General features: G+C 58.9%; 3 protein-coding genes across 3 annotated transcripts in view; 2 read left to right on the forward strand and 1 right to left on the reverse strand.

Moving 5' to 3' along the window:
- The window catches only part of LOC113975833 (semaphorin-3F-like), a 31,554-nt gene extending 23,916 nt beyond the window's left edge, over positions 1 to 7,638 (forward strand). The window contains exon 20 of the mRNA XM_027700344.1: positions 7,628 to 7,638. The gene's annotated coding sequence lies outside the window, so the exon portion shown is untranslated. The remainder of the gene's footprint in view (positions 1 to 7,627) is intronic.
- Positions 939 to 4,066, forward strand: GNAT1 (G protein subunit alpha transducin 1). The gene is made up of 8 exons (XM_027700348.1): positions 939 to 1,044; positions 2,361 to 2,403; positions 2,598 to 2,739; positions 2,811 to 2,968; positions 3,054 to 3,182; positions 3,266 to 3,395; positions 3,482 to 3,635; positions 3,876 to 4,066. Exons 1-8 carry the CDS (start codon positions 939 to 941, stop codon positions 4,064 to 4,066), a joined length of 1,053 nt encoding a protein of 350 aa, XP_027556149.1.
- GNAI2 (G protein subunit alpha i2) lies at positions 5,078 to 11,755 on the reverse strand. Its single transcript, XM_027700349.1, has 8 exons — positions 11,713 to 11,755; positions 11,403 to 11,544; positions 10,863 to 11,023; positions 8,324 to 8,452; positions 7,033 to 7,162; positions 6,656 to 6,809; positions 6,081 to 6,287; positions 5,078 to 5,938 (listed from the first exon to the last, which is right to left on the reverse strand). The coding sequence occupies exons 1-7, from the start codon at positions 11,715 to 11,717 to the stop codon at positions 6,097 to 6,099; spliced, it is 912 nt and encodes a 303-aa protein (XP_027556150.1). The 5' UTR covers positions 11,718 to 11,755; the 3' UTR covers positions 5,078 to 5,938; positions 6,081 to 6,096.
- Positions 11,756 to 17,846: the final 6,091 nt, after the last annotated feature.

Consider the following 17,846-nt stretch of genomic DNA (forward strand, 5'->3'; position numbering starts at 1 on the left):
GGCAGAGTTCTTTTTTTGGGTGGTCACCACACAGGGAACTGGAATTGTTTGGGGACACTGGGATTTCTTCTTGGGTTACTGGGAGGTGTTACTGGAGAGGGCCTTGGAGACCCTGGGGAGGGTACACGGGCATCCCTGAGGACACTCGTGTAGGTGTTGCTGGAGGGCCTGGGGACACTGTGGAGTTGATACTGAGTTAGCCTGGTGGCACTGGGAGTGTGCTGGTGGGTGGCTGGGGACACTAAGGAGGGCACCCAGTGTCATGGGCACATTGGTGAAGGGTCCTGGAAGGGCCCTGGGGACACAGGGTGGGGTGACTGGGTTTGCCATTCGATCACTAGGGAGAGTATCCCTGGAGTCACCGGGCACAGAGGCCCGGGGACACTGAGATGGCTTGCTGGGGCGGGGCTCTGGGCACTGGTCCAGAGCAGGGGGTATGACCAGGTGAGATGGGGACAATGGAGACATTTCCACACGCTGTGACCAGACCCCAGCAGACACACACTCTCATTCCCCCAATTCCAAACTCCTGAGGTCCACAGCAGAGCTGCAGCTGAGTAGGGGTCCCACATCCCCCAGGGTGGCCAGGTCACTGCCCCAGCCGCAGGGCAGGGGCAAAGCAGGGGGCTGGTTGGTCTGGGCCCCCCCCCGGCAGAAGCGCTGACACCGGGAGCTACAGGATTGCTGAGCTCAGCCTGCTGCAGATTGAAGGGGGTTTATCGGGGGGGCCTGGCTTAAGCCCTGGGTGCTGAGCGCAGCCCCCCGTAGGCGACCCCCCCGCAGGCGGCCCCGTCCTTGTCCCACATCGGGTGGGCAGCGGCGGCGGCAGCGGGCACAGGGAGAGAGCGCTGGAGGTGGCGGGGGGCTGGAGCTCGTTGCCCATCCTGGTACTGACCTCCAAGGAGCGGGTGGTGAGCCGCAGGGCCGCGGGGCCGAGGATGGGCGCCGGGGCCAGTGCTGAGGAGAAGCATTCCCGGGAGCTGGAGAAGAAGCTCAAGGAAGACGCTGAGAAGGATGCCAGGACTGTCAAGCTTCTGCTGCTGGGTAAGGGGGAGATGACACCCTGGGGGACATACCTATCCTTTGTGCATCCCACCCTAACAGACCACCCAAGGTTCCTCTGGCACCTACCAACACCCCTCAACCCAACCAGCACACCCCACAGCCCCCCCAAACCCAACCAGCCCACCCAACGTTCTCCTGGCCCCCAGATGGATCCCCTAAAACCAAGCAACCCACCCTCACAGCTCACTTAACATTCCCCTGACTTCCCCAGCACTCCTAAAAACAAGCAGCCCACTCCAACAGCACTCCCATTTCCAGCCAGCCCTAAACCCAACCTCCCCATCTCAACAGCCCACCCAATGTTTCCCTGATGCCTCCAGCATCCCTAAACCAGACCAGCACAGCCCAAGAGTGCCCCCAACAACCTCCCACTCCCAGACATACCTAAAACCAACCAACCCCTCCCCTATAACCCAACCAAAGTTTCCCTGACTGCCTGCTAAACCCAACCAGTCCAACAGTCCACACAACAGCCCCCGCTCCTAAGCACCCTAAACCCATCCAGCCCACCCTAACAGTCCCCTGACTTGCTTGGCACCCCTAAAAGCAACCAGCACACCCCAACAGCCCACCTCACGTTTCCCTCACACCCTCAGCACCCCTAGACCCAACCAGCCCTTGCCAACAATCTCCCGTTTCCCTCACCCTCAGCACCCCTAAACGCAACCAGCCAGCCCCAAAACCCCACACAGTGTTTTCCTCTCCCTGTCAACACCCCTAAACCCAACCAGCTACCCCAAAATCCCCCCACTCCCAGGCCCCCCAACCCCAACCAGTCCATCTCAAGAGCCTTCACCAGAGGCACCTAACAGCACCCCCCCCCCTCCGCCCCCCCCCTCCTCCTAAGGATCCCCATGCAGCCCCCTTGTACTGCAGATCCTTCCCAGTCCCTCCTGGTGGTGCCTGAGGATTGGGATGCCTTGTATTTGGTGAGGCCATGGCTGCAATCATGGCCTGGCCCAGGACATGTCCCTCTGCCCTGCCAACAGGCTTGGGGCATTGAGTGGTGGGTGGCAGGGTTGCCATGCCACCATGTCCCCAACCCCTCCCTTGGGTCCCCGAGTGCATTCCCAGCTGAGCTGCTGCAGATCCCATTAGCTACAGCAGCTCAACCCAGTCTTAATGCCACTGGCACCGGGCTGTAATCCCTCTGCACACCCTGAGCCATGGACCTGGCACAGTCAACAGGGCCCCAAACCATGTCAGACTCCAGGGGTCCCAGTGGGGCAGTGTGAGGCACAGCTTGGGGCGCCCATGGCATGGGCACTGCCATGACCCGTGTTCTGTCCCTTCAGGAGCAGGAGAGTCGGGAAAGAGCACCATTGTCAAGCAAATGAAGTAAGTGCCAAGGAGGGGTCACTCGGCCATGCCGCACAGTGCCATGTGCCTGTCCCATGACACAGCCACGGGATGCCCCTGTCCCACCATGGCTGGCTCTGCCCCATGCCACAGCCATGGGGTGTGCCCACCCCTTAGTGTGTGGCTCAGCCCCATTGCACCCAGCTCAGCCCCATGCCTCCCTCTCTGGCCAGGATCATCCACCAGGATGGTTACTCACTGGAGGAATGCCTGGAGTTCATTGCCATCATCTACAGCAACACACTCCAGTCCATGCTGGCCATCGTGAGGGCCATGACCACCCTCAGCATTCAGTACGGGGACACAGCTCGCCAGGTGAGGAGCATCCCATGTTGGCAGAGGGTCCCTGCAGCCCCTTGGCCCCACTGAACCCCTCTCCCTCGTAGGATGATGCCCGCAAGCTGCTGCACCTCTCAGACACCATTGAGGAGGGCACCATGCCCAAGGAGATGTCGGAAATCATCGGGCGGCTCTGGAAGGACTCGGGCATCCAAGCCTGCTTTGACCGTGCCTCCGAGTACCAGCTCAATGACTCTGCGGGCTAGTATGTGGGGTGGGGGTGTGGGCAGGGGGAGGGGTCAGGCAGGGGGTGCCAACCTGTGTCTCATGCCCACCACGTGCCCGGCCAGCTATCTGTCAGACCTGGAGCGCCTGGTGACCCCCGGCTACGTCCCCACAGAGCAGGACGTGCTGCGTTCCCGGGTCAAGACAACCGGCATCATCGAGACCCAGTTCTCCTTCAAAGACCTCAACTTCAGGTGGGGGCCAGGCTTCCAATGAAGGCAGGTGCCAGGGGTGGACAGGGGCATGGGGGCCACTGACTCTTCCTTGTCCTGCCCAGGATGTTCGATGTGGGTGGACAGCGCTCAGAGCGGAAGAAGTGGATCCACTGCTTCGAGGGGGTGACCTGCATCATCTTCATCGCGGCCCTCAGCGCCTACGACATGGTCCTGGTGGAGGATGACGAAGTGGTGAGGAAAGCTTACCACATCACACCCCCTCTCCTGTGTCCCCATCATGACATGGGGGGTCACCACGGGGCTGTGTCCCTCCACAGAACCGCATGCACGAGAGCCTGCACCTCTTCAACAGCATCTGCAACCACCGCTACTTCGCCACCACCTCCATCGTCCTCTTCCTCAACAAGAAGGATGTCTTCCTGGAGAAGATCAAGAAGGCCCATCTCAGCATCTGCTTCCCCGACTACGATGGTGAGTGTGGCAGCAGCTGCTGGTGGTGGTGGTGTGGTGCTGGTGGAGGGTTGTGTGCCACCACCCCGCCGCAGTCCCCCACCAGGTGTCCTCAGTACCCCATGTAAGTGATGCTGCTCGAGCCTTGCTGAGGGACCGCACAAGGCTTGCCCACCCGAGGGAGTGTTGGGTGACGCTGGGCCAGCACCCTTAGGGGGACACCAGCCCAGGAGGGGACCCCACTCACTGCCATGCCACCAGGTCCCAACACCTACGACGATGCGGGCAACTACATCAAGGTGCAGTTCCTGGAGCTGAACATGCGGCGGGATGTGAAGGAGATCTACTCCCACATGACCTGCGCCACCGATACCGAGAATGTCAAGTTTGTCTTCGACGCCGTCACTGACATCATCATCAAGGAGAACCTCAAGGACTGTGGGCTCTTCTGAGCCCCAGACCAGTGCCCCCTCCCCAGTCCAGTCTCCCCCTCCTCTGGGACCCAGCAGTGTTGCCACCCCCACCCCACCTCCACAACCATCTCTATTTGCCTCAGGATGTGACCCCAGAGACACTCTTGGGCTGGGGCCACAAACTCACTCCCCCTCCCCACCAGTCCCCCCACCAGCCAGCACTGTGGGGCACCCAGTGCCACTGGGGGTCCCTGGGTGACCCTGGGTGCTACACGGTGCTGGAGACTCTTGGGTGCTGTGGGTCCCTGGGTTCCCTTTGGAGCTGAGGGGTGCTGGGGGTCTCCAGATGACCCTTGGCACTGGGGAGACTGGGGGACTTTGGGTGCCCCTTGGTGCTGGGAATCCCTGGTACCCCTTTGGAGCTGAGGGGTGCTAGGGGTTCCCTTGAGTGCTGGGGTGTCCTAGGTACCCTTTGGAGCTGGGGGTTGCTGGGGGGTGGTCCCTTGGGTGCTTCTGGGTGTCCATGAGTGCACCGCAGAGCTGGGGGATGCTGGAGGTCTCCAGGAATCCCTTGGAGGTGGAATTCCCTTGCGTGGGGTGCCCATGGGTGCTCCCTGGATCTGGGGGTCCTTACAGGCTGCTGGGTGCAAGGGATGCTACATCTCCCTCTGGGCTGCAGGTCACAGGGTTCTCCAGGGCAATGGGTGTCCCGAAGGACTGTGTGATACCAGGGCCTCCTGGGTGCCACCATCCCCTAGCTGTAGAGCCAGGGGGTGGTCATGTGTCCGTCCCCACCCTGCAGCCCCCTTGGGGTGGGGCTCAGCCCCAAAGCAGCATCCCAGCTCCATCCCCGAGGGCCCCATGCCTGCTCCCACCTCCCTTACCCAGGGGCTTCTGCTGATCCTGGTGGGATACCAGCCCACCTTGTGTCCCTCTCCCACCCCAGGGCCCCCCCCAACCCACCCACAGAGGTGAAGCCCCCCTGCCCACCCCCGTGTCACAAAGGCAGTTTCAGTGCGTCTTTTTCTTTTTTTTTTTTTCCTTTCTACATTTTATTATTTCAAACCGTGTGAACAATTCGGAAAAACATCCTGTGGGAAAAGCGAGGCCGCAGGCACCGGCTGAAGGGTCCCCCCTGGGCTGGGGGGGGACAGCGGGGGCCGCTCTGTACAGCGGGCTCTCCTCGCCCAACGCAACGGCTAGACCTAAAAACTAGGCTTAGAAAGAGGGGGGGGGGATAGAGGCAGCGGGCAGCACCCCCTGCCCACCCTCCTGCCCAGGCTGCCCGTTGGGATGGGGGCAGCGAGGCGGGGTGGGGTGCAGACCCTCCCCCCCAAGGCACACGGTTGGGGGGTGGGCTGGCCACGGAGGACGCCGCCACCACGTAGCACTTGATGCTTTTAAATAGTTTGGTAAAAAGGTTTCTTTAAAAAGCAACCTGGCCCCAACCGGTGTGGTGTGGTTTTTTTTGCATGGTTTTGGGTTTGGGTTGTTTTTTCTTTTCCTTTTTTTTTTTTCTTCTTCTTCTTTCTTTTCTGGTTTACTAAAAGGAATGTCATCGGTCGTGTTTGTGGCCAGGTGGGCATCCCCGAGGGGACCCTGTGCCCCCCATGCCAGCAACACTTGCAATGTAAACAGTGAGAAGAGCACCAGGGCTCGGAGTGAATGAAGTGGGGGCTGGAGCGGTTCAGGGGTTACAAACCAAGATTAAAACCTTGTCTTCCCTGGGAAGGGCGACGCCGGCGAGGAGGAGGAGGAGGACAATGGTGGGGGGCAAGCGCGGGTGGCAGGAGGGACATGAGCCCTGCCACTGTGCTGGCACCCAAAAAGTCTCTTTATGGGGTGGGGACGGAGGGATGAATCCAAAGAGAAGCAGGAGTGGGGGGTGGCGTGGTCCTTCCTTTGGGGGTCCTAGGAGAGAATAGGGGTGAGCAGGGGAGGGTCTGGGGAGAGGGGGCAGCCTGCAGTTGGCAGGCAGTGCCCAGCCCATCCCCAGAGGATGCTTCATGACCACCCCATTTTGGGGGGGGCCACCACTGGGATCATCACCCACCTGGGCAGCGCCACACTCAGAAGAGCCCACAGTCCTTCAGGTTGTTTTTGATGATGACGTCGGTGACGGCGTCAAAGACGAACTGCACGTTCTTGGTGTCGGTGGCGCAGGTGAAGTGGGTGTAGATCTCCTTGGTGTCCTTCCGCTTGTTCAGGTCCTCAAACTTGCTCTGGATGTAGCTGGCTGCCTCGTCATACTTGTTGGCCCCTGAGGAGGAGGAGACACTGGGCTGCCCCACAGTCGCCCACGGCCACCGGCACCCACTGCCACTGGCACCAAAGGGCTTTAGGCCTGGCTTGGCTCCCTGTGCTGCCACAGCCACTGCCCCAATGCCAAACTGACGGTCCAAAGGCAGAGTGAGCCTCAGCTAATGCCCTAGGGCTGCTGCCCCTCATGTTGTGTCCTCCCACATCTTCCCCCATCCCCTGGGACACTCCAAACACCACCACAGGGCACTTGCTGCCCCAACACACTGCTCCTCAACAGGAGAGCCATCTCCATCCCCAACACCTCCTATTACTCAGCCCAATACCCCTGCAAGGAGAAGAAGGGGGTACTGTGGGTCCCAGTGGTACCTGTGTACTCGGGGAAGCAGATGGTGAGGGAGCTGTGCACGATCTTCTCCTCAAAGAGGTCCTTCTTGTTGAGGAAAAGGATGATGGATGTGTCTGTGAACCACTTGTTATTGCAGATGCTGTCAAACAGCTTCATGCTCTCGTGCATCCGGTTCTAGCAGGGGAGATGGCAGTGTGAGCTGGACAGGGAACCCCAAGCAGCACCTACTCCACTGCTCCCCACCCTGCCACCTCCCATGTTCCTGCCTGCCCAGGCAGGGGATGCCAATGGGCCTGCAAGGCTTGGACCACACTGGCAGCCCGCAGAGGAGGGGGTCTTCCCCCAGTCCCCCAAGGAGGGGATGGCTCACAGCGCTGGTTCCATCTCTGTGACTCACCATCTCCTCATCTTCAGCCAGGACCAGGTCATAGGCGCTCAGGGCCACACAGAAAATGATAGCAGTCACCCCCTCGAAGCAGTGGATCCACTTCTTCCGCTCCGAGCGCTGGCCACCCACGTCAAACATCCTGCAGCAGAGAGGTGATGTGGGGATGGGCAGCAGCTCCTGACCCCACAGCCCTTGCCCCACGCCCTGACTCAGTGTCCCCAGCTGCCCAGAACAGGAGCAGCACAGGCATGGGCACAGCACAGTGCCCCTGCCCAAGGGTTTTGTCAGTGCCGAAGATCTGCCCTGGCACCTGCTGCCTATCTCAGGGACAGGGCAGTGTCCAGGCTCTTTTCCCAACTGGAGCAGATTCCTGATGTGAGCCAGGGCAGGATCAGGCCACCTTTCCCAGGAGGTGTCAGTGTGATGCTTCCCAGGGAGCTGTTCCAGAGTGGGCACTGCTGGGCTTTGCCAGAGACCTTGGACCAAGGGAAGTCAAGTGGCTGCAGGCTCAGCAGGACTGCAGGAGCACAAGGGCTCAAGGATGATCCCAGTGCACTGTGTGCCTCTCCTGCCACAGGCAGCAGAGGATGCCCTGCCTCCACAGGGAAGAGCACAGCAGCAGCACCACGGCCACGTTCACCCGGGCTGGCAGGAAGGCTTTCCCACCAGGACATGCCGCATCCCACCCCCCCCAGGACCCCCACCACTGCCACCTCCAAAGCCACTGCCACTGCCCTGGTGATGTGTGACCAAGCACCTTCATCCCACCAGGGTGGCACAGGGGTCCCTGAGAGTCTCCTGCATTCAGAGAGGACCCCAGCAGATCCTTCTGATATCAGCTCTGTTGCCATGGGACTAAACCCCCTGGGATGTGCACAATGCCAGCTTTTTGCCTCAGAAACTGGAGCCCTGACTATTTCCCGTGGGTTTCAGTGGAAAGCAACCGCGGGGTGCCAGCAGACAGCAGTGCCAGTGCCTGACCCCAAGACCCCAGCTCCTCCCCAGTGCCCTTCCCACAACGGAAGCAGCGTCACCGCACCCGGAGGATGGATGCCTTCCCTCTTCCCCTCCGTGCCAGAGCCTGGATCCGCCCCTGGGCTGAGCCCTGCGACGCGTTTTTGAGGCTGTTCCAGCTCTTTCAGCGGTTTCCGCTCTCTCTGAGGCAGCAGTTCCCACCATGAGCAAACCCGGGGCAGGGGAACTCGGTGTATGCAGCATGCAATCAGGATCCATCCCGGCATGGGGAGGAAGGGGTTTTGTTTTGCTGTGGGAAAGGCAAAAGGGAAAGGGTCGGACATACTTGAAGTGCAGGTCCTTGAAGGTGAAGTGGGTCTCTACGATGCCAGTGGTCTTCACCCTGGTGCGCAGCACATCCTGCTGGGTGGGGATGTAGTCGGCACGGGCTATCCTCTCCAGGTCATTCAGGTAGCTGGGGAGTAAGAGGAAAGGTGCTGTGGGAGCTGGACCGTGGGGCACAACCCAGCAAATCCCCACACCATCCCAGACATCCCCTGGCCATCTCCCAGCATCGTCCATTCAGGGTGGGCAGTGCCGAGCTGGGCAGCACAGTGGGGGCCCCATCTGCACCCTGGGGTCACCCCATGTCCCTGCCAGACACAGGCAGGGCAGGACACCAGGGGTGGCACAGGACACACAGGACCGAGGGATTGGGGGGCAGTGTGCTGGTGCTGGGAGCCAGGCTGAGGATGCAGCCGGAGCAGGGGGGCTCTCCCTGTTCCCCTGGCCGTTTGCACAGGGGGGAAATGGCAAGGGGAAAATATTCAGCGCTATGGCAACCAGCCACAGCACCGGCGGAAACAATCGATGGCGCCGTGCCATTTATAGTCAAAAACACAAAGGGACGGCGTCCTGGGAGGAAGCGGGAGGCGGGCGGCCGGAGGGACAGGGAGCAGCACAGCGGGGGACTGTGGCCATCCCCGGCCATCGCCTGCCCTGCTGCCCACACAGGCTCCCAGCAGCGGCGGTGGCCGGATCCCCAAGGCACAGCACCCACCATGACCGTGACAGCCAAGAACTGCCGGGGGGGATCAAGGCGGGTTTTGATTTTTCCAGCTCACATTGCTTTAATTGGGTTACTGCAAACGGGCTCCTTTAAGCAAATTAGGCTTGTCTTAATTAAGGCATTTGCAGAGTCATAATCTGGTGAAAGCCAGATTACAGCCCGCAAGGCCATAGGGATCCTTGGCTCTGGCGGCAGCACGGCCGCTCGCCAGCTCCTGGGAAACCCTGCAGCGTGCCGGGGTAAGGCCGGGCCGGAGGTGCACCAGGACCCTGCTGTGCGTGTGAGGGCGGGGGGCCGGCACGTCGCCGCTGTGGAGCAGCTCAAAAACAGCCGGAAACACAGACAGCCTCCGGCTGACAAAAAAACAGGAAACACCGCGGCAGGGCCCTGCGCTGCGCCAGCGGCTCTCGGACCTTGCGCCAAGCCCCGGGGTGCTGGTGAGCGCCACCCTGGCACCCCAAGCTCCTGGAATCCTAAGGCACTGTGGAGGAGGAGGCTGCAGCTGCTGCAGAGGGCTGGGGCACAGGTGGGCTGCGTGCCAGGCACGGCACGGGACTCCTCATTCCTGGGCTGCCCTCTGCCAGCAGCACAGTGAGCACAACATCATTCCCACGGGATGGGCAGAGCATCAACCACTGCACTGGCATCTCCACAGGGCTGGAAAGGGGCTGGAGCAACAGCTTGAGGGCACTCCTAATTAATGGTTGTCCAGCCCCCACCATGCTCCATAACAGCTCTAACAGCAATACACAATTCGTAGACACTGTGCAAATACAGTTGCTCCAACTCTGTGTGTGAGCTGCCAGGTACCTGCCAGGTGTCCCCTGCCCCCAAACCTGCACCCACTGCTGGGGAAATGCCTCAGTGATGGAGCTGAGCAGACAGGAGCCAGGGAGGGCGGGTGTGTGCCGGTCAGGAGGAAGTGAAACCCACGGGTGTTGGGGGAAAGCGTCGCCAGGAGCTTCTCCAGGGTTGGCACTTGCCAGGAGCTTTCCTGCAACCTCTTCCCCACAACTACCTCAGGGCAGAAGGGGGACCCAGCAGTGCCACGCAGGAGGGGACAGTTGGGGGTTGGACAGCTCTGGGCTGGCAGTGAGTCCCAAGAGTGCTGGTGGAGCCAGGCTTGGCAGGGTGTTCCTGGCACACCATGAGCTCCCCTGCCACACTTTACCATGAGGGCACTGTGCAAGCTGAACACAGATTTATCTGTGTTGCCCTCTCCAGAAACGGTACATTAGGCAGATTAACTTATTTATTAATCTCTTCAAGGATAAACCCAACCAGATGCATCAATTTATCTACCTAAACACTGGTTTGCTGGATAATGTGCCAGCTTAAAGCCGAGTCTTTCCATATAAAATCAGTTAAAAAGAAAAGCCTCTTGAACATTCTACTCATCCTCTTCAGGTCTAAGTGTCCCCAGTGCTTTCCTTGGGTTTTTTTCTTGCCTTCACGGCCCATGAAGGGCGATGAGGGTGGGCAGGACCCCAGCTGTGTTCATATGGGGGAGCCACTGAGGAGCATCCCCCAGGGAAGGGCAGTGGGCACCGAGCAGTGGAAGGAGGGAGATGCCCCGGTGCCCCCCCTCCCAGGGGACACAGCACCCCACTAGAGGAGGAAACAGCTTTCGAAACATCCGCCTTCCCAGTTCTGCTCCAGCTCAGCCCCAGCATCGCGTGGGAAGTGGCAGCACCAGCCCCAAGCCTGGTAATGGAGAACAGAGGCCCCCAGAGGGATTTTCTGCTGCTCGATAAAAGCGCCGCAGTCCACAGGGCCCAGATCAGCCAAGCTGGGGCAGAGGAGCAGGGGTACTCACTAGGCAGCAGAGTCGTTCAGCTGGTACTCTCGGGAGCGGTTGAAACAGGCCTGGACCCCATTGTCAGCCCACAGCCTCCGGATGACATTGGCCAGGTCCTCCGGCATGATGCCCTGCTCCTCAGCGGTGCAGGAGAGCGCAAACAGCTGCCGAGCATCATCCTGCAGGGAAAAAACAGAGCTTGAGCACTGGCACTGGGTTAGCAAAGTTCACTCTGCCCCAGAGGACCTGACTGGAGCCCAACGGATCCCACACAGACAGCATGGTGGAAGCTCCAGTGGTGGATGGGGATGAGACCCAAGGGAAGTAGCAGGACCCCCACCCCTGAACCCATCAGGGGCTGTGCCAGTGCAGCCACCCAGGTGTTATGCTTTGGGTCCCCCCATCCTCAGTGCCAGAGACAGGAGGACACAGTCATCCAGGGAACAGCAGGGCTTGGGCAGGGCCACCCTTAATCCTGGTCCAGCTTTGGGTACATCTGCTTTAGCCCCCAAGAACCCCCATCCCTGCCAGGTGTGGTGAGAGCAGGAGGGCACCCACCGCTCTGGAGGAGTCTCCAAAGTCAATCTGCAGGTTCCCCATGGCCTTGATGATGGCCATGATGGACTGGATGGTGTTGCTGTAGACCACAGCTTTGTACTGCCGGCACTCCTCCTCTGAGTAGCCATCCTCATGGATGATCCTGGGGCAGGGGAGAGACACAGACAAGGTCAGCCCTTTGGGGGGCACTCCAGGGTGCTGCTCCCACCCATGCTCTGTGGCAACACTGATGGGGAGCCTTCCCCAATCGAGGGGAAAGGTATGAGGTCTGAGTGGTGTTGGCCACAGAGGCAGTGCAGGGACCACTCACTTCATCTGTTTGACAATGGTGCTCTTCCCAGACTCGCCGGCACCTGCAGAGAAATGAGAAGGGAAGATGAGATCCTGCTCAAAGCCAGGGACCCCCACCCAACTGGGGCACCCCTCCAGCCCAGGGAGGGAACACGGCAGGTGCCTCAGCCATTGGAGAAGAGCTCCCAGCATTGGTGAGAGCGGATGTTTGGGTGGGCACTGGGAATATCAGGACCAAGAAAGAGGGAGGAAAAGGGGAGCCTGTGGGGGACCTTGCAATAGTTCCTGAGGGGAGAAATGACACCTGCTCTGGGCCAGGAAAATGGCATCAACACACTAACATTTGCCCATGATCCCGGCACACCACAGCCAACTGGATACCCCAGCTTTGGGGTGTGCTCACTGCGTGCCCATGGCTGGAGCTGGCAGAGGCCAGGATGCAGGGATGTTCATGTCACCAGGTACGGGCAGGGAACTCGGGAAGAAGCTGCCACCTCCACCAGCCAGCTCGAGCGATCCCAGCGGGACCAGCCGCCCCCAGGTTGGTTCTTAAATAGCACACACTTCCCAACCTGCCAGGTCCTGTGCCCCAGCTCACTGCAGAGGCAGCTGCTAGCCAGGAAAGCCAACGGCTTTTGGGGTCATTTTGTTTTTCAGCATCCAAACACAGGGTTCCAGAAGTTCAGAGGGACAGCCAGGGTGCCCAAGGTCCCCCCTCCTCCACCCTGTCCCCCTTAGGGATGCCATCCCTACGCAGGCAACGTGCAGCTTGGCCCAGCCCTCCCTCCCCAGGCTGCAAGCAGGGAAGGAGCAAAGTCACCCCGGCTGCAAGAAAGGGGAAGCTGAAAGGGGAAGCTGAAAGGGGCGGTGCATGTCCCTTGTCCCCACGAGGATGATGAGTGCCTGGCTCGTCTGGCCCCGGGACCCTCACCAGCCTCTTTGGCTGGGGACCAGCGTGGTCCTCGCCTCTGGGTGCAGGTCCCAGGGGATCTCCCCAAGCCAAGTCCATTCCTGTGTCCTCTTCCTGTCCATTTTCAGTCCATTCCTGTCTTCCCAACACTGCCCTCGGCCATGGAGCTGCCCTTACGGGGGGCCCCAAGGGCTGCGCCAGCACAGCCGCAGAGGGGGCAGAGAGATTACAAGGAGGTTAAAAAAAAAATTAGAAAAAAAAAAAGGAGATTATGCTAAAATTAACTGGCAAGAACAGGGCCCGTCATGCCAGCTGAGACATGGCGCAGGGAGCAAACTCCTTCTGCACATGACCCCAGCCTGAACGCCACCCAGGTGATGGGCATGTACCCCCAGGGACACCATGGCAGCACTGCTCAGGGTACGGAGCACCCCGATGCTGGGGCCACACTGAGGCTATGCAGATTCTGTATTCATTGCCGTGAGCACCCTGCTCCGTGGTTCCCGTGCCATATGTGTCGAGGGAGAGGCTCTGCTCAGCTCAGAGGTCACCACTCGGCACTGCAGGGGCTCTCCAGCACTGCCGACCGATTCTCCTCTGGCGCCCTCAGGATGCTGACGCGGCACCCAGCGCAGTCCAGCCAGCGCTCGTGGTCAGTGCTGGCAACTCCTGCCCGGAACTGGGAGCAGGGGGGAAGGACTCAGCATATCCCTTCATTTTTTCCATTAAATACCTCTGGTTTCTGACAACACCACCGTGTACCGCTGGGTCAGGCAGTTAGAGCCTGTTGCACTCACCCGGCCCTTCCCTGATGGGTGCCTGGACAGGGAAACTGAGGCACGTGGCAAGCAAGGACCCTGCTTATCAGCATCCCTGGGGTGAGGTGCCAGACAGCTGTTTCCCATTCTCCTGCTCTGCCTTATCCTGACATTTGCTCCCTGCCAGGAGGGAACAATCCCCCTGGGACCTCCTGCCTGCAGGAGTGACAGTCACAGGGTGACCATCACCAAGGCTGACCATTTCCTTGCAAACTTCCCCAGCGTCTCCTGACTTCTTCCCTGCTCCATGAGGAAGGTGGCCATGCTGTTTTCCCCTGTTTCAAGTCAGCACCTCTGCCTGCCACCAAGAGCTCACCTAGCACAAGAGCCTGTGCACTTGTATTGAGCAGGAATTTGGGTCTTAATTAATACCCTCCCTCCTGTGTGGGGAACCCTCTCCAGCCCCCCCCGGTGAGGGCGGCAGAGGGGAAGGGTTTCCAATCCCCGGAAAACCCCAGCTGCCGCCCATTCAGCCCCAAAACAATTCCTGGGCTGGAAGCCAACGGCCAGCTTCCACCCTCAAGCACAGCCCAGGCAGGACGAGGCGCTGTCAGAGGGGCTTTGCCTCCTCCAGACCCCCCGGGAGCATCAGGGGGACAGAGAGACCCCCCCCACCACCATGGGCTGACCCCACAGCTGTGCTTCCTCCAGCCCTGCCTCTCCGCCAGGAGCAGGCAGTTCCCAGGGCAGTGCCTGGCAAAACAGGAGGAGAGCTCTCTCTAGAGCTCATTTCCTCCTTTTTTTGTTAAAAATAATCTTCAAAACTTAAAATAAGCAAGCAGCTGCCCAGCTCCAGAACACCCTGCTGATCGACTGGCAAAAAGTTTATTGAGCCAACATATATATTTTGCAGCCCACGATTTACGACACTTTCTGGGCAGTAGATATTTAATGCAATATACGCACATAGTTCTGGGCAGCACATATGTAATCCCTATATTTTAGGAGCTGGCCACAGGTTTCAGGATCCACCTCATCCCGCATCACCAAGAGCGGATTTTCCATTTTTCCACACGGCACCATCACGTTCTATGCCTTCAAATATCCAGGCATGGATGGAAGCGATGCACAGCTGGAAAATTTGCCTTATTACGGGGGAAAAGCTGGAATTCAATCCACCAGTGGGTCCAGAGCCATCTCCATCCCCAGCAGCTGGAGCCCCATCCCCAGACACTGTCCCGGCAAGTTTTCCCAGCCTGGCAAACAGTAGCTATTATTTGAGCATGGATTTACTGATGGGTTTTAGTTCTGGACAAACACACCAATCCCTTTCCCTGCAGGACAGACAGATGGCTGAACAGAGGGATGGCTGTGGACCCCCCTCAGCACCTGTGGGGTCCCCATCATCAAATGGGACTGTCAAAGGGGTGTCTTAGAAGCAGAGTTACCCTAAAGACTCAAAAACTAACAATAAAAAGAGATTCCCCTCAACATTTTCCTTCCTACCCAAAATAGATGGAAAATTGCTGTAAAAATAATCACATTTTTTTAAAACCCCACGGTGACATAGGGCGTTTTTCCCAAGGGCCGTCCCATTCCAGCACAGGGCTGGCTGCTTCCCAGAAGGAGCCTGTGCATCAACAGCTGGTGGATGCCACGTCCCCAGGCAGGACCTCAAAAAACTGGGGGGCACCAGGGAGGCACAGACCCCCCTGTCCAAGGCAGCCGATGGAGATGCAGAAAAAACCCCCAACAAAAGTAAATAAAATAGAAATAAACTGGCAGCAGGAAGGATACTCGGAGCATGCAGGGAAGAGGTGGGCTGGGTATGGTTTCCCAGGGGGAGTACGGAAAATGCCAACAAGGCCTGCCGGTGTTCACAAGCTGGACAAAACTACCCTTGTGCCGGGCTTTTTCCAGGAATCCCGGAACTTTGCTGCTCAGTTTTTGATTCTGCCACAGCCAGAGTGGTCCCTCTCCCCCTCCACTGAGTGCCCCCAGGCCTGGGTGCCAGCCATGCCATCCCCTCCACGCTGCCCTGACGGGATGGGGGCTCACCCGCTGGCACCCAAATCCCCCTGCCTGAGTTTTCCACCAATGGGATGGAGGATTACTCAGCTCCCCCAGCTCTGGTGATTCAACCAGTCTCCAGCCCGGAAACCCGCACTCGGGGCTTGGAGCAGGAAACCCGGTGGCTGTGGAAAGGCCAGGCCAGCCCTGGCTATAAACAGTGCTTGGGGACACCGTGATCCCAGCACTCACCGGCACCCACAGGCCTGGGTGGGCTCAGACCATGGGAGATCTTCCATAAAGCTATATATATATAGGCAAAGCAATATATATATATACACTTTTTGATATATATAAATCAACTTATATATTGCTCCATACAAAAGAGTAACGTGTGTATACATATACACAAAATGCAATTTATATATATTTTAAAATAGAAAATATATTTTTAATGCGCATGTGAAAATGTATGTAAAATATATACATATAAGCCTGCTGCTTCCCCTGGGCAAAGCCTAAGTGCTCATCTTGGAGCAGCTGCCTGCCCCTGGGACTTCACCAGTGGGGGCATGAGAGTGACTCACCCCAGGGCTTGGGTGCCGGAATCCTTCCTCCCATCCCAACCCATCCCAAGTCCATACACCACCTCCAGGGGGTTGGATGTGGGGTCCCCTCTGGATCTAACAGCACTGAGTTTTTCCCTGTTCACCATGACACCTCCTGGTCCATGGTCACAAACACCACTGGGGCTCCCAGTGTTCCCAGTGAAGGCAACACAGCCCATCACGCAGGGCTGGGGCAGGAGGAAGGACAGAAACAACTCCCCAAGACAGGATGAAGCACAACAAACCAGGCGGCTCATACGGAACTCAGGGCAGTGCCGGGGCCACACAGCCTCTGAAAGTCACAGCTGGTCCCTCCCTTCCTCTATTTTTATGCAAGCCTAAAAAAAAAAAACCAACAAAGTGGCTTCCGAGCCCTGCCCTGGCCGCCCTTGCCCTGGCCACGGCTGGAACAGGCAGCTCCTGCGTGACGTCCCCCGGTGCCACCGCGCCAGGGGGGTGCAAGGGCAGTGTCCTCGTCCTGGGGTCTGCACCTGTAGCACTGCAAACCTCTGGGTATCGACATGACCAACCCACCAGCACCTTCCCCATCTCTAGTGCAGCTGAGAAATCCTTTTGCTTTCCTAACGCTCTGAAGATAAGGGATAAGGGAGTTTGAACACGGTGATCGCTTGCCTGCTGCCAATCCTGCATCCCGCCCAGAGTATCCCAGCTCCCACAGGCAGGGAGGTGGGATGGTCAGAACACAACCTCCATAAGGAAGTTGTGGCTTCAGGGGTTTGAGTCCTGGTGATGCCCAGGAGCCAACAGTGGCACCAGGAGGTGCTAGAAATGCTGCTGCACGAGGCAGACGCTCCAGGTGCTTTCAGTTGTTGGTGGCGGCTCCTGGCCTCTCCCAGCACCAAAACCTTCGGAGGCTGCAGGTTTCCCAGTGGCAGGGAGGGGGACATTGCTTTGTTTGTGGGGAATTGCTTCGTCTGGGGAGGACCGTTTCGTCTGGGTCTTCCTGTCAGACACTGGAGCTTCAAACTTTCCAGCACACAATGTGTTTGCCAGAAGAGGAAAACCTGCAGACATCGAGAGGTGCCACGGCAGGAATGGTGCTGTGTCCACGCCTGCGGAGCCGCACTCCATTGTGAGGGGTCCTGCACTGACAGTGTGTCCATCCCTCTCCAGCTCACTGCCACAGCACAGGAAAGACAGAAGCAGGCTCACCACACACAGGGCATGGCACAGAGCCAAGGCAGCTGCACCAGTCAGCCCCAAGCCCTCCATGGTCCTACACTCACAATGCCACTGCCGCACACCGAGACCGTCACCCTCCGCTCACACCACGTCCTGCCGGCAGCGGGGTCCCAGCTCCAAGCCTTGGGTGTGGGACAGCACAGGTTGCCAGCAAAAAACACGCCACACTTGGAAGAGGTATCTCCTCCTCACGCCGCAGGTTGATGCAGCACAAAGCGTGAAGCTGTTTTTCTCCTTAGCTTTTGCCCCTCCCTTTTCCTGAAGGAGGCAGGAGGGCTGCAGCCCCCAGGGAGGACCATGGAGCTCTGCCTTGCTGAATGCAACCAAGAGCTGTGGGGCTGACCAAAAAGTGCCCACCTGGCCTCATGTGAGGCCTTGGGTCTCCTCAAAGCTTCCCCTGACCATAGGGAAAAAAATAAGCCATAGGAAGGGTGAGCTGCAGGGTGGTGGGAGCACCCCCTGGCACTGTGGTTCTTGCAGAGGTGGGGGATGTTACAAGCAGTAGCCCCCCAGGTGGGGGGGCAGTGCTGGCCACACCTCCCCAGCCACTCCCTGACCAGCTTGGAAGGATTTTCCGGCCATGGCTAGGCTCAGAAATGGGCACTGATGACCCAAGGCTCTGATGCTATTGACACCTCAACAGCTTCAAGGGGAAGGGAAAAAA

Source organism: Neopelma chrysocephalum, unplaced genomic scaffold (assembly GCF_003984885.1).
Source record: "Neopelma chrysocephalum unplaced genomic scaffold, ASM398488v2 Primary Assembly neopelma1_147, whole genome shotgun sequence".
Classification (NCBI taxonomy): Eukaryota; Metazoa; Chordata; class Aves; order Passeriformes; family Pipridae; genus Neopelma; species Neopelma chrysocephalum.